Raw genomic sequence first — 21,874 nt, 5'->3', positions numbered from 1 at the left:
CGTGCAGCCGGCTCCATCGAATTATAAGACGTTGTTACGTCAAAAACCGAAAGAACCAACCCCGCTTCTTTCTCTTTTATTTTTTTCATTTACACAGTATATGAAGTCTATTAACCTTAAAATTATTGGAAGTGTAATTTACAGGGTGGATTACAAAAAACGCCCTAAACCATAACTCTATTACTCTTAAAGATATTACTACACTTCTTGGGGCAAAGTTGCGTAGTTGATTGTCATCTAAGCTTTGCGATAGATTCTCAATCAATGCTACTTCCTATTTCACCGGAAATGACACCAACTTCAGGTTTTAAATGGAACACCCTGCATACTCTACTATTTTTGAATACCTTTTTAAATTGTCTTTCAAAAAGCTCAACAGTATCATATGCGTAAAACCAATGCTTAGTGAGATATTCGTCAATTAATGTAAAGAAGTTCTGGCTGATGTACAAACTTGTTCGTAAAAATGAAACTGCTGCAGGACTACCAATTCTATAGGGCATTATCAATACATATGTAGCATATAAGGATTAACTATTTTGTAGTAGAATATCGGAAAACCATTTTTTTTTAACAAAAAGGAATCTACATTGAAGTGAATCTAAAAGTATCTTTAATTAATCTTTTTATCAAAAACAATAACTGAAACTGTGTGATGTGCTTGAAATTAAAACTTTTTCTGAAATACAGTAATCCTGCAGTTGAAGGAATTATAAAAATTGATTCAGCAGCTTGAGAAAAAAAATTGTAATACTCTTCTTTTTCAAGACGTGCTATATTTTACTGAAATGTTTCAAATTCATCAGGCAACGATGACTTTACCTATTTATATTATGAATAAAAAATAAGTATCTAAAGATTTTAGTCTATTGATCTATAACTTAAACTCCAAGTAACATACTCATGTAATTTAATATACGATTTTTTAAGGCTTCTGAAAGAGGCTTAAGACGTCAAGCGTAAGGTCTAGGAATCCTCAAGATATAAACTGGATTCGTATTGACAGTCTCTACGGTTACGCCAATATACTTAAATGTACAACAAAAGAAATTAAACGAGAATTAACTAGAAAATAGTTCTGACATAACTTATTTATTGAGGCTATGATGTAAAAAATTATTATCTCATAATCTTACTATACAAATATTACTATAACTATTGTAGTCCAATTGACATCTGCACCTTCAACTGTACGACTTTAAAAAAAAATCGAATTGGAGAGGAAAAAAATCATTTAAAAGAATTAATTTGTAAATTTCTGCATGCATGTAGGTACGATGAATGTTTTGTTTGTTTTTATACTGTTTAAGAAATTATTCCTTAAAATGGCTCTCGAGTTCATGGACATTGTTAAAATACCGTTTTGACAACGTCCATTATGTAGGAATTACAAAGTCGTTAGAATCAAAAACAGACGCATGCACGATTAAGTGCTCATTAAATGCTAATAAGTGTCCTAATGAGTAATTAAATGTTCCGAACATTTTTTCAAACGTTACTACTCTGCTAGCTTGTGAGTGAGTAGAACACAGCGGAAAAATTGTTTAAACAATTATGAAATATTAATTAAATACATCCGAAGCAGACTAGTACAAATTAAATTATTTATTATTATTCCGGCAAAAGGGACCAAGAAGTGGTTTAAACAAGACAAACCAGCGTTTACTTATTAAAAGTCCTAATAAAAAATTTAATACACCAGGCATTTCCTCAAAAATCACTGTTCTGTTAGCTGCTAACGTTTTATACACGTCATTATGGCATTTAATTAGCATTTAATTACTATGTAGCCAAAAAAGCTCTTAATAACAGCGAGTTTTTGAAAAATTCCCTTGGGATTTAATTTCTCATTAGGCTCTTAATTAGCATTTAATTAAATCATGTGCTGATATTGATTCTGCTGACTTTGCACTTCCTTTTAAAAGACGACTTACGATAAATTATTCAACTTAGAGGGAATAATTTCATATGCAATGGGACCTTGAAAGTGAGTGAGTTGCAAGAGTTCGACTTGAAGAAAATCAGAAGACTTAGTTTTCTCTTTCAAATGACCTTTTACAATATCGTCAATCTAAAAATGGAATAGAAGCCATCTTGTATGCTCAAATTGGTTGTAATGACTGCGGTTACTTTTAATCACTTCAATATACAACCGAGATTTATGGAATTACTGCAAAATTACGCATATGCACCTACGTGGAGACACAAACTGAAATGGATTATGATGCAAATATGTATCGGGGTAAGTTTCAGACGTCACCAAGATAAATAGCAAAACGGTTGGCACTAATCCAACTACGACATTGTTTACTAAACTACGGTCGACTACAACTGTCTACCTATACCTGGAAACGTATCGTGACTTGTCATAAGGTGTTATCCTAGTTGGCATTCACCAAACTCGAAATGCATGGAAAATCGTACGAGCAATATGTTTCAATAATTTAATTGCACTACATGTAGAACTTTCAGGAAAGTTCTGACAGCGATATGACAGTTCACTACAGAAATAGATTAATGGAATAAAAACAAACGAAATTAATGTCATTCGAAAACTATGTATATATATATTTGTAATTGAAAACTAATAATATAATAATAACAGTTTAACTTATCGAAAGTACCAGACACGGATTACGATTTAAAACTTATTTGTTCTCATTAGCACGCTATAGGCAATATCGATAAATTACTGAATAATAGATGACGGTATATTGTATGTCAACAGTTGACAAAATTTCATTGCTGATTTTATTTGACTAGTTAACAGGAAGTACGATAAATCAAAGACTAGGTAAGTAAAATAGCACTGTGTCCCTATTAGATTATACTGAATTATAAGTGACAGTGCTGTATAGCGCGAAAAATATGCTATAGTATACTAATTGACATGTAGCATGTTTTCGGGATACGCAGTAGAGGAAGCCAAATATGTGTCACTAATCGTTCTTGCATTATGGTCAATTAGTCGACGGTATTAGCATCTAGCAAGGAGGAGTTATAGCTTTAAATAAAATGGAAGCGGTATTGACAAAACAATATTGTGCGAAGATAAATAAAATAAAAAACAAAACTACTGGCATGCAAGGGAAGAAAATGTAGGGAAAGGGCGAATATAAAGATAGGAGACGAAAGATTAGAAGAAGTGGCTGATTTTAGGTATCTAGGAAGTCAGATAAGTTGGGATGGAAGATGTAGTAGGGATATAAAGCAGAGGATAGCGCACGGTCGAGTCGCCTTCACTAAAAAGGAGACACTTCTATGCTCGTGAACGGTTAATTTAGAAATTCGAAACTGATTGTTAAAGGTATATGTTTGGATCGAGGTGCTGTACGGGTGCAAAACATGGACAGTGGGCGCGGCGGAAAAGAAAAGGTTAGAAGCGTTCAGAATGTGGAGTTACAGGCGAATTATGAGGATACCGTGGATAGAGAAGGTTACAAATGAAGAGGTATTAGAAAGAATAAATAGGCGAAATAGGTTGGTAGGACACCTTCTCAGGCATGAAGGTCTAGTTAGACATATTAGAAGCAGAAACAGGAGTTAAGAAGAGTAGAGGTAGACCTGGATTGGCGCAAATAGTTAAGGATGTGGGATGTTCTAGTTTTAGAAAAATGCGAAGATTAGCTCAGGATAGGAAAGAGTGGAAGTAATCTAATATAGGTCTACTCTCTCCCTTAACTCCTGTTTCTGCCTCTAATATATCTCTGACTTTCATAGAGTCCTCTGTTCTCCTACTCTTTCTAATACCTCCTCATTTCTAACCTTCTCTATCCACGGTATCTTCATCATTCGCCTGTAACTCCACATTCCGAACGTTTCTAACCTTTTCTTTTCCGCCGCGCCCATCGTCCATGTTTCACACCCGTACAGTGCCGCGCTTCAAACATACACCTTTAATAATCTTTTTCCAATTAACCGTTCGCGAGCATAGAAGTATTTAAACATAATTTGGAACTTGCATATGTTTTTATTAAATGGGTGGAATTTTTAATGTCAGCATTACACTTTTTTCATGTTGCAGTTTATTTTCACCGAAAGCGAAATTGCAGCATAATTTCACGTGCCCTGATACTTAAGAGTCGAGCTTCGCTTTGAAAATTTCATTCGGTTGCCATTCGCTCTCTGAAAACATCGACATTTTTTTACCGCCTGTTACAAAATTGAACGGGGTTACATCTGCCTCTCTGAAAACTAACACTATCCAGCTATCTACCTAGGTATCTGGCTAGATTATAGGATGACCTGCTTTTTTTGAAACTAATTAGTTTCTGTAACAGCGAAGCTGCTGCATTTGCCAAATTAAAAAATACGATTTAGGTAACAGAAAGAACGCGACCCCAGAGCGAAACTCCGAATTAATATTTACGTCGTCCTAATTTGTGCTTCAAAAACCCTATTTCAATGCAAATGTTATTGAATTATTAATTTTGATGAACATACTTGGTCCTGTGGAAAACACATATGCATGTACATACATAATATACACATACTTTTGTAAACATAAAGCACAAAGAGAATATTGCATCTTCATTAAAACTGTTTTGATTAGTAGTTAAACATGAAACAGTAGAATTTGAAGTGTAATATGTACAAAAGATTTTAGAATTAGTTTTGACAAACATATTTGTTTTGTACAAAATATTATTAATGCAACACACTTCTCTATTTCGTTCAACGGACTGAAATTACAGGAAAGTAAAGTTAAAATTCAACTAAATAAAAATTGTAATTTATTTTTACATAAATTAATCATGAAAACAGACAAATAATTCTTCTTTCTTTTTTATTTACGTGAAACATTAGCCACTGACACTTAAAATAAAGGATTCACTAGCTTAAATTATTTTCTTATAATTTTTCTAATACATTTCGTAAACCCACCCCTACATTGTGAATTTCTTCGAAATTATTTGAACCGTTTTCGGGAATGCGATTATACGCAAACAAACAAACATATATTAATAAATTATCCGGATATTATTTGCTATCATAATGAGTCAATTTAATTATTATAGAAAGTAATACCTACATTAAAATTTCAACTATTATTTCGCTTGACAATAATCAATTGTTTCTTTGGCTTCTTCAGAAATTATGCAACAAACTGTAACTTCTTTAGATTAACCATATTTTGTTAATGGTGTATGTGTGGAGCGCGGCGCTGTACAGGTGCGAAACATGTACGGTGGGCGCGGCGGAAAAGAAAAAAGCGTTCGAAATGTGGTGGTACCGGATAAAAAAAGTTAGAAATGAATGGGTATTAAACAGGATAAGAGAACAGAGGACTCTATGGAAATTAATAAGAAATAGGGGAGATAGGTAGGAAGGACACCTTCTCAGGTATGAAGGTCTAGTCAAAGACATATTACAGGCAGAAACGGGAGTTAAAAGGGCTAGAGCTAGACCTAAATTAGATTACTGTTCGCAAATAGTTAAGGATGTGGGCTGTTCAGATTTTTATTACTGTTTACTAACACTCGATACAAAAAATAAATTCGTTTTACATCCTCTCAATCTCGTATCAGAAAATACACGTGTGCTATTTCTGGCAGATTATAAAAATCTCCTTCACGTGAAAGCACAAAATCTGAAATTGTTTCTTTAGAATTGAATGATAATAAAGGCTTTAGGAGGATTTTGTAGGAAACTGAGCTGAATGTCACTCGAAACCCCGAGCTATCTGAAAATTTTAAAGGACCATCTCCAGAAATAAGGGTATGGAAAATAGACACATAAATTCCGTGTCAAAATATTTCAGTTGAGTAAAATGCGGGCGGCGTGGTTCAGCAATTTTCAAACGAATTTTTGTCAACGAAATTATTCAAAACGTCTGCTACTGAATACAGCGATGTTTATTATGCATAAACGTATCGCAGTTCTAATCCACAAAAAATCGGTCAATTTTCGAGTTTTGCCAGGATGTAGGATATAGATATAAATAAATTAAATCAGATATATGTATAGGGTGTTCCGGAAATATCTACCAAGACACCAGAAAGTTTTCATCCTTCTGTTTTAACATTAAAAACATTAAATAATTACTATAACCCAAAATCTCTTCCAAGATGTCATTACTTACTTAGAAACTTTCAATAATATTTACGTATTTTGTCTGTATTACTGTAGTTATTATGGAAGATGGTTTTTGCGACATTGACATATGGTCTATACAATCCAATGACGGTACCACATTATTCAACTTAGTATAGTAATATAGAAAGTATGACTTTAAGTTTCCTCTAAGAATTGATGATTATTATATCGGACAGTGAACGTAAGGTTTTGTCATTGCACAATCCAAGATAATGACCCGCGAGATTCTGAACTACCTCTAACTTTCTAAGCTCTAGAACATACGCTTCGGTAGAAAACGTGGCGTATGTTATTAAATAATTGGTCCACACGCAATCCTATAGTAATGTTATAATACTTTCTACAGTAGTATGTTTATGTTCAGCATTTGTTTTTGCTAACATATACGAATAAACATGGAAGTCCTGTGATACTAAGAATCTAAAAGGAGGGAGTATTCTCGTTTTCTTTTTTGGATCCATCATCAGACATGTTGTATGACCAGAGATGAGATGAGAGAAAATATATATCTATAATTTCTCTCCATTGGATAGATCCAAAATGGCAGACAAAAATGAAGCCCTAGTCATGTCTACACATTCTGTAACTTTTTGATGGGGAACCCCAAAAAGTATAAGTTTAATCTGCATCGACTATAGCTACGAATTTTATACTTATTCTTTAAGCACAGAATACATTCAAATACATTTCATATTTCACTTTCGAAGTGTACGATAAAGAAGTTCAAAAAATTAAACACTAATAATTCAATCTTTCTTCCTTTCGGAATAAGTTTGCATGGAGCATGGTTATCCATTTTATATTCCATGTATGTACACGGGGAAAATTAAATTTGTATGACAACCCCAAATTTCAATTTTCGTGAATTTGCCGTAAAAATAATAGAATTTATTAGGTAACTTGTAATAATCTCAATTGTGATATTTAAGTAAATTTTCGTTTTTCATTTTCTCCGTCTACTCACTTTAAATAATCATTTCATATTACTGACAAATCTTCCTACTTCATTTATATATATACACGTGCAACCCGATTTATAAACTATACATAAACTTTTTATCTTATTATTTTTATTTCTAGAGCACAGAGGCATTGTGGCACCGGTGATAGTCGAAAGCTCTGGAACGATAACCGTCGCTCAAGATGAGGGCGCCGCTTTGTTATGTGTCGCACAAGGATGCCCTGCGCCTGAATACCGGTAAGTCTTTGCAATTTTATTGATAATAATAATACGCCCTGCCGCCTTCCGAATAACATAACATCGCATAATAGGAAAACACAAAGGGACGCGCCAAAGCACTTTGAAGTGCAATGGATCAGCTTTGTGTTCTGTGTACGTCGCGTCTCGTTGCTTTGAACCCCGCGACGCGACGCGACACGCCGCTGGAATGCCGAGGAAAACTTCTAACCACGTTAGATTTAAAATTCGATTATGCAAGACAAGTTTAGTTCCCGGCGGATACACGTCCTCTGTTTGTACTACATATTTATGCATATACGTAGTTGTTTATCAATATGTTTGAATTTTATCCAATAATATTTATAAATCAGATTTTCTACAGAAATAAAATGTTTTCTTTGAAGTCAACTTCTAAAATTATTATCAGTTTTATCTTGCGTTACGTACGGGGTGTATATACAGTGTGTCTATTTAAGTTGGCAGCATATGGAAAACTCTTTTATTGTTAAAAAGTTGCTCTTTAGAAAGAGTCCTGCATGGTCTAAAACACATAATGACATCATCAGACTTAATAATTTGTCAGTTATATACAAGCTTAGGCATAGAACATGAAATTTGTGTAACAGTAACGTACTATTAGTTTTGAAAATAGCAGAAGCCTTTATAAAGAAATGTTAAGAACTAAAAAGTAGTTACAAATATGCAACGATATCTATCGATTACTAAAATTGTGGTTTGTATATTTCTTAGTATAGTCGCGTTAAAGTACGCGAACCTACATGGGAATCGAATGGATGGCATGGAGTTGGCTGGACCAATTTTGCTGAAAACCTAATCAGTTTTAAGTTGCGTTATTATGAATCGAATGCAATTGGTCCCTTGTCTATATCATTTTTCATTCCCGAGATAACCACCGATAATGTTGTCGAAATTGCAAACCTAGGTTTAGGTTCTACAACACTCTGTAATATAATCCTAACTACTTGGTAACTAGGATACTAACTTATTCAGGGAGTTATCAAACTTAAACTTTTACTATGAATGAAGCTTCACGATCGTCTCATTTTTTGCAGGTGGTACTCTCACACTGGTTTAGAACCTAGCCTAGTAATGTCAGGTCCTCGAACACGTCAACTTGGTCCCGTTTTGGCTATAGAAGCAGTAACCCCCGAAGATAGTGGATCTTATCGGTGCAAAGCTTCAAATGCAGGCGGTGAAGCGAGTGTGGAACTCAGATTGATTGTGTCTACTCCTCTACATGTTGAAGTGACTCCACCGATGCTCAGTATTCACATGGGAGGTAGTGCGGAATTCCGGTGTTCCGTGTCGTCTCACAGTGGAGGTCCACATTTGGTAACCTGGTATAAAGATGGTAGACAACTACCTAGTACTGGTAGAGGCTCTAGTGACACCTTGGTCATTAATAACATCGGGAGAGAGGATCGCGGAATGTACCAGTGTGTTGTCAGAAGGGCTGAGGGCGACACCGCTCAAGCTGCTGCAGAATTACAGTTAGGAGGTAAGCATCGTCGGAAAATTGTTGAATTAGATGCGTTAATAAATTTTAGCATTACTTGAGTATGCCCAAACTGAACAATGAGGACTTTATAACATTCTTTTAATTCATAGTTAATGTCTCGAGCGTTTCACCATTCCTTGTTTTCCTCTTCTTCCTAAGTGAATCATCTCAATAGAGTGGAAAGAAAATGTCTTCTAGCAAAACTAATTTTGCCGAATTTGAAATGAATAGACACCATTAGTAATAAAAAATAAAATTTCAACTCCCATAATTCAATATTCAAGCAATAGAAAGAAGAATGNGTTATACAATTTTAAGGACTTTCTGTTTACTTTTAAAACCTTGATCAGAAATTTTTCGAAATTGATCGCAGTTTCGATCGTATTTGACCTCATCAGCACGCCATAGACAGTCTTAATAAATTACTGACAAAACCGAAGAAGTATCTAAAGAGCAAGTTGATATAATATTGAAATTCTAAAATGGATAAGATCAACTAAAATAGAAATTTTCTGATCAAATACTTAAACATTCTTATTAATATGGGTACGTAAGTTCCGCTGTTGACATTTGGGTTCAGAACCCCAGCAAAAACGACATTTTGATTGGTCTATCTCTGTATTGAAAGTCCCTCACTTTGAAAACTACCAAATATTCTAATTAATGCCTGTATATATGTCAGTTACAAATGCCTTTGTAACTGTGAGAGGCTAGATGAAACCATTCTCTGTGTAGAATGTACCCTTTGGTAATGTATGCCACAGTTAAGAATATTAATGTTTCATAGAAAAGATTTAGTTGTCGACTATTTCCATTTGTAAGCGCGGTCTTGGACGAGAAACGTATGGGAAGTGGCATCAGTTTCGACGCCAGGGTTAAAACCGCAACTTTATCATGCCAACTCCGTCGCAGTCCGTTCCAAGTATTAGCCATTTGCGGTTTTGATTGTGCTACTTATAACAAGCGGACAAATTCTACTGACAGCAATTCACTGCGCATTCCTCGCTTATCGTTAGATCAAATATTTACTCGAACGAGTATCTACAATAATGACTACGGTTCCGCAATAAATATACTTTGTACATCGAGCAGCAACCAAGAATATAAAAGGGTGCAAAACAGTCAATTAACTAGCACGTTTATTTCTTAAATAAACGCAAACGGTTATTTATTTATTAACTGCTACTGGTTGAGACCATAAGTCCTTAGGTTCCAAATAGATTCGTTTGTGAAGTGTTCAATTTGAAAACTTGCCCGTAAAACTTCAAGTAAAAAAAAGTCCGTTGCCATTCGTTTTTCCGTTGAAGTTTCATCTCTACTATGTGTCCCAGCACATATTTTGTTTTAAAAGGTTTACTGCAAATTATGATTTGGGTTTTACACAGATCGCAAATAGAGGCAATGTTGCCCAGCCACGTGGAGAGCAGATGTAAGAAAGCAACATCTGAGCACAGCACACGCCGCCGGGACTCTAGCGGACTCCGCGCTCTCCGCGTAGCTGCACATTATAACCATCTCCGCCACTCTACATGCAATATACCGTCTACCCCCCTTACGCGGCTGTGACGCTTTTTCGTGACAGAAAAAATCGTAATACCCCGTCTATATAGAAGTTTCACTTAAAAAATTTTTAGTTAGACAATCTTCAAAAAACATCTAAATACCGTCGAGCATCTTGTCTAATCGTACATTGAATTTATTCATTAATTTAGAAGCAGCGAATGGAGCTCTGCAGTCGCGATTAATTCACAATTCGCTACGAACTTTACATTTTCTCACCCGCTTTCGCTTAAATGCATTTTCTTTAGTTATTTAAATATTAATGCAGCTATAGTGCCACGGTAAAGTTTTTTGAAACGCCAACTCGAACGTAAATGCGACGCTCGCTGTTTTAGACAGTTTCGTTAGATGCAAGAAAATGAGGTCGTTTGTTGAATAGAACCAAAAAACAGGAAGACTCTTTTCAGTTATTCAATTAACTCGGAATAAATTAAACACATTGAAATAATCTTATTGACGATAATTATGCAAATCTCTTAAGTTGGTACGGAAATTTAAATCAGAATTGAAAGTAATAGGGGAGTGAGGATGAGATAATGAAGCGAGTAAAATGACGAACAAAGGCTTTCTTGAATTTTAACTATGACACTCTTTCAGGATATTGAAAATTGTAAAATTGAAACTTTTTATAAGTACATATGTCTTCCTTTTAGCAACGGAGGGTTATCTTCATCTAGAACATTCATTTCTTGGTTAGAAATTTATCCAAACTAGTGTTGAGCAATATTGATCGTGGTCTTGCAGTCTTTACACTAGCAACATCAACACTAGAACTGAGACCGAAATACACAAGACTAAATGAAAAATTATGACTTCCGTTTGAAGCAATTTTAATAAATTATTTTCTTGGAGAAAAACATTTCTAGTATTTCAAATTTTGAGTTTGCTGTAGATATTACATTTTAACACTAAATATAAAAAAGGAATTTTTACCACTGTTTGAAAAAAGTGATCTACAAGAATGTCCTCGGTGTAAGTGTTCTTTGTTCCTATGTGTGGATAATACATGGTTGAAATATACAGTAAAACTAACATTCTTTTGATATTTTTAAAGTCAAACTTTTATTACATCGCCTCAAATTTTATCAATCGTCCAGCTGTCGCATTTCGCATTACATAGTAGGAGTAAAACTGAAATGTACTCGGCAGAGCAACCAAGGCCAATATGGCGGCGCCCAGGGCTAGCATTGGGCTAACCGTGTAGCATTTATATTCTCACTCATTCGTGCAAGTGCAGGACAATTACATTTATCGACTGTGGAACTCAAAGCAAATATGAAATTATTGACAGAATAACTGAAGTTCAAAATGATTCAATGATTTAAATAAATATTGTTCTTAGTTTTTAACATACGTCTATCATCTGAATGATTGTATTTATTATGTATTCCGTACTCTCATACGCAGATTGAAATTAAAAATAAAAGTTGGATATCTTGTCTGCTATTTATTTCCAATTATCATTCCCATTTTCCAATCACTACGATAAGATTAAGAACGCGATTTTAATTTTAATACCTTAAATCGAATAATTTTCCAAAAATTTACAGTTATGCCTACAATTCACTTGCATCGTGGTTTCATAAAACCATATAATTGTTTTTTTTACTTCTTTCAAGTACCTTACACTATTTTGTTGGCTTAAAGGGTAATTCATTCGTTGAAGGAAGGGTGAATTTATGCATTGGAGAAAGAGTAAGTTCTCGAATCTTCATAATTCTGACAACTATCGACCCAATCTTCATTAAAAGTCATGACAAGCTCGCATGTATGAGGTTAAATGACCAACACCAAAATTTAACAAGCAAGCCCAAAACCAATACCAAGACTGGGACACTCTTGGTTTTGTTCTTGCTTTGCTCATCACTAATTGAAACTACTAAACGCGAATCGCGAATCCTAACTCCCGCTTCTGACTATAACATGTCTCTGACTACCCTAGACAAAAATTTTCAGTCTCTCTCCAGTCTCTCAGAGTCTTTCAGCGTCTCTGCTTCGAGTCTCTCACACAGAGATTGAATGAATAAAACTGAAAAATTGAGAGACTCGAATCTCTCGTTCAGAGACTGGATACGAAATAAGGATCTCTCTATGAGCGACTCGAGTCTCTCGTTCAGAGACTGGATACGAAATAAGGATCTCTCTATGAGCGACTCGAGTCTCTCGTTCAGAGACACTAAACAGTTTTTTTGACAGTCTCTCTCAGCGACACCAGACAGACTCGATGAGAGACGGAGACTCGAGTCTCGCTTTCAGAAACTCTGAGAGACTGAACTGAGTTTTATCTCGGGTAGACCTTCATGCCTAAGAAGGTGTCCTACCAACCTATCTTGCCTTTTTCTTATTGGCTTCCATAGAGTCCTCTGCTCTTCTACTTTTTCTAATACCTCTTCATTTCTAACCTTCTCTAGCCACGGCATCTTCATCAAAAATTTCGAATTACGAATACCTGGTTTTAGAATTATTCGAAAATGTTAGGATCCCCTCGATTTGAAAATCACTCACACAACCCTATCTTATTTTACAAATGCATTATCTGTGAAATGGAGTCAAAATTGGTCATCTATTGTATCACACCCTGTAATCAATTCCTGTTCGACTTAGGTCTTTTTAAGCATATTGCTATATACATTGTATAACACCAATCACCTGTTATATTAGATTTACTTTATTTCTCTTCATACACAACAATCGTATGTGAATACGAATCTTAACTCCCTATAACAAAATGGTTAGCCTTGATCGAAGTAATACGCTTGTAGTTGTCATTTTTATTTTTATTTGATACCATCTTTGAACCGTCGCTATCGAATACAGGTGTGCTTTTTACTGGATATCGTAAACGAATTTCGAAAAAGATTTTCTTTTTATTCTCTACAACAATACTTTTCCTGAATTCAACAATTTCTAGTTGATTACTTCAACAGTTCTTTGTGAAAGCTACGTTTAGCAGCCATTAAAAATTTACGCTCTCTGCACAAAGCAACGAATTAGAATTTAGAACTTCTTCAAAGTTGTTGTTCGGTGAGTAAGGCAAGACAGAATTAAATTTTCAGGTTCGTAAAGCAAAGAAGGTGTAAAATAATGATGAAAAATGACAAACTGAAAGCCTGATTAACCCGGGCAAAACATTTACAGCTGTTATATAAATATATGTATACGTTACCGGAAATATACGAATTCCATTATTGTATACAATTCCTAGGAAATCTATATAATTTCTAAAATCGCCCGGAAGTATGTGAAATAAATTATATTAGACACATTTCCTAGGAAATCTATACATTTCCTAAATAGCAATCGGCAATATATTACAGGTAATACTAATGTACCTATATCCATTGGTGACGTCATTATTCGGTTAGGGAGATTTAAGACAGATTGGAGTTACCATAATGCCCTTGCCGGCTGATATGTTAGATATTAGAATAATGTGACGAGGTTATCTTTGTTTCAGCTTTGACTTTGAATTAATATGTTGTAGAGGTGATAATACTGATCATTTTCATATATATATATATATATATATGTTGGACGAGGAGATCATAATGAAGCATACTTTTCGAAGACATTATTTCAACATATCAGCCCCAAAACTAATGCTTTCTGTGAATAAAGTACTCTATCAGGGCAAGGACGTTACAGAAACTCCAGTCTGTCATAAATCTACCTAATAACCATACAATAACGTCACTAATGCATATACATCTCCAAACCTAACCTGACCAAACAATAATATCACCAATGCATAGGTATACATCAGGCGATCACACTAGAACCACATATAAACACAGATAATTCTGATTCTCAGTTTACTAACGTGTTTTATTTATTTTATTCAGAGAAAACATTATTTCTATACATTTTCTAGTACAATATCGGAATTTCACACAATTCCTAGGAAATGTATCTATACGTTTCCCAGGATATGTGTGTATTTAAAAATCTTTGAACAATATTTTATACATTTCCTAAATAGCCTCGGAATTGTATACAATTCCTAGATTTCATACATTTCCGGTAACATATAGATCAATAATTATGCAATACTATTGGAATGTTTTTAATTAAAAATTCCAATTAAACGATAACTTGCTGACTATCGAAAGCAGGCAATTTGATTAATAGTTCCATCCATTGATTTTGAATAATCATCTACTAACATTAGAAAATCGTATCATTGGCTATTCCAGTTGCACCGATTTCGGTTACAAAAAGACAAAAACCCGTTTTCTTTCCTTTTTCGTTCACTAATATCTGTTAATCCACTTAATAAAGTAGGATAAAATTCGATTTGTCTAAAGGCTAAAATGAAGGCATTTATGGCATTTCACGCATCTATTGTTGTTTTTCTGAAATCTGCAATTTCTAACCGTATTTTCCACAACTCTTCGCGAGTCATAAACAAACATTATCATACAAATTGCGATATGATTTCCCAGCAACCCTTTAAGCTTATATTGTTATTGTTTCTTTTTATTACAGATGCGCCACCTGTGTTACTATACAGCTTTATAGAACAAACACTCCAACCGGGACCTGCTGTTTCGCTTAAGTGTAGTGCTGCTGGGAATCCAACTCCCCAAATCTCTTGGACACTCGACGGATTTCCATTACCTAGCAATGGCAGGTATGTTGTTCAATCACAATTATTATTGAATTGATTCCACCTATTTTTTGTAACGGTTCGTCGTATCAATAAATAAAATACCTACTTTGTTTTTTATTTGAGCAATTTTTGCGACCATAGTTTTGATAATTCGATTCAAATGACAATTCTCATTAAAGAGAGGAAAGGAGCTGATTAAGAAAATTGCAGATTTTCAAAAAATTTAACTTATTTGAATTTTAAAAATATTCTCTTCAAAGGAGCTACTTCTAAACTTCTTTTTAAATCTCAAAATTTTCTTGAAATACGTATGTGTATTTCCACATTACTTTCACACTTCCATAAAATAATTGCGAAGAAAGTTTAGGTTCGGATGACTTATAATTACACTGAAATTTGTTGGAATGTAATCATAAGAGGAATGACAAGAAACCAGATAAAAAGTTAGCAAAGAGAAGAATTGAATGCCAAACAAAAAACATCATCATTTTCCACGTAATTTTCACGAATTTAGATAACTGTATCAACCACAAAAAAAGACACACAAACACTGAACGCTTCTGTTAAACCTTTTCTGAAAATCTCGGATTTTTATAGCATCATCATTTTTTAGTGTCCTCATCTACAAAGTTCGAGAATGTTTTAGAATTTTCTAAACCTCCTCAACCGAATCTCGTATAACTCATGATATGATAACATTTCATGCCCCGTCCACGAAGAAGATTTCAGATTTCAGGTGCAGCGGTTGATTGCAAATATACAGGAGCGTAAAAGACTATCGCCTCCAAGAACTCCATACAGAAAATCAGTAAAGGTGTTAATTGAGTTCCGACGTCTGGACAGAACGTTAAACACAGATTCTTCTCTAATGACTACCATCTAAAGGTCCGAAAAGGGTTTAGAATTTTCTAGAAGGTTCGAGAACGCTCCCCAATGATAACTATTTTTTCCTGAGCGAACCGATTAAAATCCGACTTGTACATAATAACAGTAAATGTAGTTTGTCCATACGTGCCGCTAGAGCTCCTCCACCGAATTTCGTAGTCTCATGAAGGTTATACGGCATAATAGCCTTTCATCTCCCATCCATGAAGAAAATTTTGGTTTTCAGGTACAGGGATTGTTTTTGAAATTATGAAGGTTAAAGACTATTGCCCCAAAGGGCTCCATATGAAGGGTCAGTAGAGGTGCTACATGCGATCAGAACTTACAGAATGTCCCAGATATTTCCTAAATGTCGTACATCTAATAGGCTCAAAAAGGTTTTAGAATTTTCTAGAAGGTTAGAGAACGTTCCGAAATGATAACTAATTTTCCCAGAGCGAAGCAAGGGTAGTCCAGGTTGTACAATATAAAAATGGTCACATGCATCCTCGTCAGTTCTATATCCAGCTGAAAATATCGACCAGTTTTTTTTTTCAATACAACATACAGATGCACAGCAGACTGGCTGCACGGTTGCAGTTCCAGCACGTAATTTCCGTCTATCTCGAGAGAGCTCCACGTCGCATTCTCGAACTGCGCTAATCTTCATCATTGCTTTTTTCCGGTTCATTCACACGATCTCAATGATCGTTTCTAGCAGCGAGCCAGTGCTAGTGCAAGTGCATTCCTTTCCGCAAATGTGCACGGGATGCGTTGAATACAAGATACTCCCATCATAAACGCATCGTGTACTGTACTCGTACCACAGCTTCCAGTTTTATAAAATGGATTGCTTCAGCAACGACATCTCTGACTGTAAGACCTGTCGCGCACTGCGATTTTTTAGTCGTACGATTATTTAGTCGCATGGCAATGAACTTGCGCGCACTTGCGACTAAATTGTCGCAACTCACTAATGATCATCTGTTATGCATAATTAATGAATACATTCTGGTTATCAAACGTCATATTATGGGTTCTCTATTACAAAGAAAGAAGAAACGTCATATAGTGTTTTATATACGGAAATATATCTGAAATTGAAAAAAGAAAATTGTCATTTTATTAATCTCTGATTTATGATAGGATGGGACTCAAATTGTTTCTTCTGCTTTCTTTTAGTATCATTAGCATTTATTCGCAATAACAACGCCACAATACACATTGTTTCTGTGACGCTCATACTGCAAATTACTAAAAGCTGCGATTATTTGATTGCAAGTGTGCGCATCGTTTTTTATTTTCTGTAATCGCGACGACTAAAAAATCGCAATGCGCGCAAGGGCTATCAATCGCGTCACTTTTAATTTCGATGTTAGAACAAATGCTATTCGACCGAAATTCATACATGTCTGCCCGAATATAAATTGATGGGTACACTAAAAGTGTATTTTGATTATTGTTCTTTTTTTACCTCTTGAATATACTGAGCAGGGGTGGACGACATGAATTTTGATTATACAGACTTACAATTATCAAAGTCTAATTGAAAAACATACCCGCTTCTAAGGGAAATTGAAAAATTATTTGATACTTGGCTTTGGAGATTTGATCAGAAATACTTAAAGAGAATAGTAAATGTCAATGTAATGTATAAAAAATGGGAAATTATGAAGCATGGAGGCCGTTTTACTGTAGAAAAGCGTCTTCTTTAGTACAGAAAATCTATCATTAATTCTTTAATTAAATATTTATGTAGTATCTAATAATAACAGCATCAACCAAAAGATAATAAGAAAGATCAAAACACGAAAATGAAATCACGATAAAAAAAAACAAAATAACAAACTAAGTTATGCTTTTTTTATTTGACTCCATAATTCGATCCCGATTGGAAAACCCGTAAAATATACAGAAGCAGCAAAAATCTACATAAGAAAGGAAAAGTCGAGTCAACAGAAGGAAAAGGATCCACTGTACAAATGTCCCAATATAACGCGAATCCCCTTGGGCACCACATATCAAAAGATAACAAAGTTGCACTACAAGATCGTGTCAACCAAAGTTACCCTGACCTTATTCACCCAGACACATGTATGCTATCTCATCTTTCTCTACTTCAACGTGAATATAAATTTTAGATATTATTTAATCTTCAGTATCGAATATCCGATACCTACTTATACCTTCATGTACAAGTACTTAATAGCAATGCGTAGGTCCAAGTATTTAAAAAGAGTTGCGGGACGATCGGTCGCACGGCTCACACCTGCTTTAATGAAATATATGCCGTAAGAATACATGTATAATTTTTGTGTTATTTTACTGAGGTGAAGTTACAATCTCCGGTGGTTTTCATAAGGAACTGCCAGAGCTATGCTAATTATAAAATACTGAGCGACAGTCCTAAGGGCTTAGATCTTAATATCGTAAATTAACATTAAAAGCCTAACGCGATCCTCTTCTATCTACGTTTATTTGAACTTATGGGACGCATTGTTAGGACCCTTATGAAGCACGTACAAAGTATTAAGATCATTCATTAATTTTAGCAAACATTCTAAAAGGGGCCGGAAACTATGCTTACAGGAAAAATTTACCCGGAATATAACTCCATTAGTCTTCATTTGAACTTTGATAAAATATTTTAGCTCATGGCGACGAAGTTATAGCACGTCCCGGATCCTCCACCAATTTGATACTTTTGTACCATCGACATATTAATTAACACAGATAACAATGTTACATTTTTCACTAATATCAGAAAATGTTCCGCCAAACTAAATTAAAATGTTATTAATGTCAATTTTAATTATTTAAGTTTCCTTTTGATAGTATACCTTCGCTTAGCTGCTAATATACATTTTGGATCTAATGACTCCGTTTAAAATGACATATCGTTTATTATGACTGATTCTCAAGAAATCACATCCGGCTATAGTGATCCAAATGATTAATAAAAATTTCGCTCATTTTTCTGACCCTTCTTATGTATATTGATATGACAATTCATCGTTCTTTTTCTTTTTCTGTTAATAAATATATACAATTTCTAGTTTTACTCTCTATTAAACTAAATAACTGACCAAAATAGAAAGTTGTTTATTTTCAAAGACTATGCTTTCTATGACGCCTGCTTAGTATGACATGTTTGACATTTTCCTTCGATGTCGTTATAAGCGGATTCTACTGTATCAGAAAATGTTCCACCAGACAAAATTAAAATGTTATTAATGTCAATTTCAATTTTTTTTTTTTGGAGTAGTAAAGTTTTAGTATACCTCCGCTGAACTGCTGATATACATGTACATACACAAATTGTAGCCTTTAAAATAATTAGCATTAAAAATGTTAATAGTGCCTACCTTTTATTTGCAGATTTGTCATTGGCCAATACGTTACAGTTCACGGTGACGTCATTAGCCATGTTAACATTAGCCATGTAATGATCGAGGATGGCGGCGAATATACTTGCACAGCTGAAAACAGAGCAGGAAAAACATCACATTCGGCAAGATTGAATGTTTACGGTAAGCAACAATATCTACTAGAAGTTTAGAAACAAACATTAGCAACACTTACAATACTATGATAATTTGTTACGTATATTATACCTCATTATAACGAATTTTAAATTTAATATCTCACAGCTGCATGTAATTAACGACTCAAATTTTAAATACCAATTGCAATAGAGATTCGTAAATCTAAATTAACTAAAAATAGATTAAAAATTAAAACCTTGGCGTTTTAGGAAAGTTTTTTTCTTGTGCACCTCTTCAAGGTAATATTATAGTTGGAAAAGATTCTTTGATACATATTCAGATAAGAACAACTATAATCTAGCCTTCAAGTACTCCAAAATATAAAAAAAAGTAATATAAAAAGGTTTTTCCGGTTGCCAAAAATTCTTCGTTTGTGGTAATTGACAGTATTTGTCGAACAGCGTAGAAAACTTCGTTCCTACCTATACACAGCTCTTTTTGATAACTTTATGGTAATCTACTACAGAAGTAAAAACTAAATCTAATGATACGCAAGTACTAATGTATATAGTAAAAAAAAGGAAATTCCTTCACTAGATCTCTAAGATATTTAAACAGTAGAAAATTACTCTTGATTTTTAGTTTTTCGTATCAACAAACTTTACGTTCAAATGAACTGACGATCCAGGTTTCCGAATTCCTAAATTATAAATTAGAACCGTTCAAGCAATTAAATTATTTTTTCTCGGGATATTAATTCCACTCAATTATGGTTTCTCATTAACTCTAACGAAAAAGGAAACGAATAATTCAGAAAAGCGTTGAAACTAATTTTTCTTTTTCTAGAGGAAATCTGCTTGAAAGTCATTTAAACGATTTAACGGTCTTAAGGTTATTAATATTAATATCTTTCTCGCATACTAATTTTAACTGCAAAAATATCATTTGCAATTAAGAAATAAATTAAAACAAAATGTGGACAGTTTTTAATTTATAAGTCTCGCGAATTAAACTTCAAAATGAAATAAGCAATGAGAATGGATATATTTTTAAAATAAGGAGGTACTCTCCCAAATAAACGCGGGTTGGTAGGAAAAGCTTCCCACCGAAGCGGGTAAGATGTATATACAAAAAAAATTTAAGGTTAAGAAAAAAAAGGGGTGAGGGGGGGGGAGTTGAAAAAACTCTCCTTTATGTAAAGTTGTCGAAATCTTTCATTTTAGAATAACCTCAAAAATTCATTTTTTATTTTGTTTTTGACGTGACAACGTCTTATAATTCAATGAAACACGAAAAAACATGACTCATGCGGCGTTACCTCGCTCTGAGGCGTTCCATTTAAGGCTTGAAGTGCAAGTGAGAGCGCGGAACGAGCGACAAAGAGGCACAATCGGCCTCCGCGTTCGGCAGCGTTCGACATCTGTCTCTCTCCTACTTGAGTGAGCGATGCGTCCGCGTGGACAGCTGCTATACAATAATACATTTCCATTTACCTCCTTCTCTATATCCATACAAAATATCTATCAAACAAATAAAATTAAAATTTTTTTTTGAAAACTGAAACCATTCCATCAGTATTTTCTTATGACGTTGTCACATTCAACTATCGTCAGTAAACCGACTTTACAGACAACCAATTGTTTTTGTTTCCTCAGTTCCTCCCATTGGGCGGAACAGCTTTTCCTACCCCGCTCCTTCCCCTCAGCTTTTATACAGATTGCAGATTACTAAATGCTAACTCAATTTTTTGGTTAACTGGAAAATGTTAACACCCGTTTTTAAGTAAGTTTCGTACAAGTTAGTCTGCACGATTGACTCCATTAATATTCCTTAAAAGGCAATCGGAATAACGTGACACGTTTCTACAAAGGCGAATGTCATTTAGGAATTGGCATATTGGCAAAAGAGAGAGGGTGCCGGATGATAAGTGACGAACACGATTAATAACAACTTTTCTAAAATGAATTCGAACCTCAAGACGAATGGCTCCGCGATAAAACTAAGCGCTGACAACCTTTTGTTATATTCCACATTTTCGACAACTCAATAGCACCTAATCATTATTGTCAGAGATAAATTATCCCACGACGCTGACGACGTTAAAAGAATTTCTTAGCAGATAGGAGCCTTCCATTTAACATTTTTAAGGTTTAGTCTTTCCTTTTTTGGATGAAAAATAAATGGCGTGTGTGTGTATTCATGTACAAGTGGTACAAGTTATACTTCGATTAATGCGCATTTGAATGTATTGTAGGTGTGCAGTCCATGACAATTCTTTTTCATGCAAAGAAACATTTATTCCCTAATATTGGAAAACTTCCGATATTATTCCGAAAAAAAATCGGTTGTCTGTAAAGTCGGTTTACTGACGATAGTTGAACGTGACAACGTCATAAGAAAATACTGATGGAATGGTTTCATTTTTCAAAAGAAAATTTTAATTTTATTTGTTTGATAGATATTTTGTATGGATATAGAGAAGGAGGTAAATGGAAATGTATTATTGTATAGCAGCTGTCCACGTGGACGCATCGCTCACTCAAGTAGGAGAGAGACAGATG

At 34.4% G+C, this 21,874-nt stretch overlaps 1 protein-coding gene across 5 annotated transcripts in view; it reads left to right on the top strand.

Moving 5' to 3' along the window:
* Positions 1–21,874, top strand: part of LOC108737726 (Down syndrome cell adhesion molecule-like protein Dscam2) — a 106,164-nt gene that overhangs the window by 62,204 nt on the left and 22,086 nt on the right. For all 5 annotated transcript variants that reach the window (XR_001937893.1, XM_018470804.1, XM_025973359.1 and 2 more), the window contains exons 5-8: positions 7,177–7,294; positions 8,350–8,795; positions 14,841–14,985; positions 19,207–19,358. Coding sequence is in view for 4 of the 5 variants with exons in the window: in XM_018470804.1 (XP_018326306.1) it covers positions 7,177–7,294; positions 8,350–8,795; positions 14,841–14,985; positions 19,207–19,358 (861 nt within the window). In the remaining variant the exon portion in view is untranslated. The remainder of the gene's footprint in view (positions 1–7,176; positions 7,295–8,349; positions 8,796–14,840; positions 14,986–19,206; positions 19,359–21,874) is intronic.

The sequence above is a fragment of the Agrilus planipennis genome, unplaced genomic scaffold (assembly GCF_000699045.2).
Source record: "Agrilus planipennis isolate EAB-ADULT unplaced genomic scaffold, Apla_2.0 scaffold144, whole genome shotgun sequence".
Classification (NCBI taxonomy): domain Eukaryota; kingdom Metazoa; phylum Arthropoda; class Insecta; order Coleoptera; family Buprestidae; genus Agrilus; species Agrilus planipennis.
This window is presented reverse-complemented; position numbering and strand designations above follow the sequence as displayed.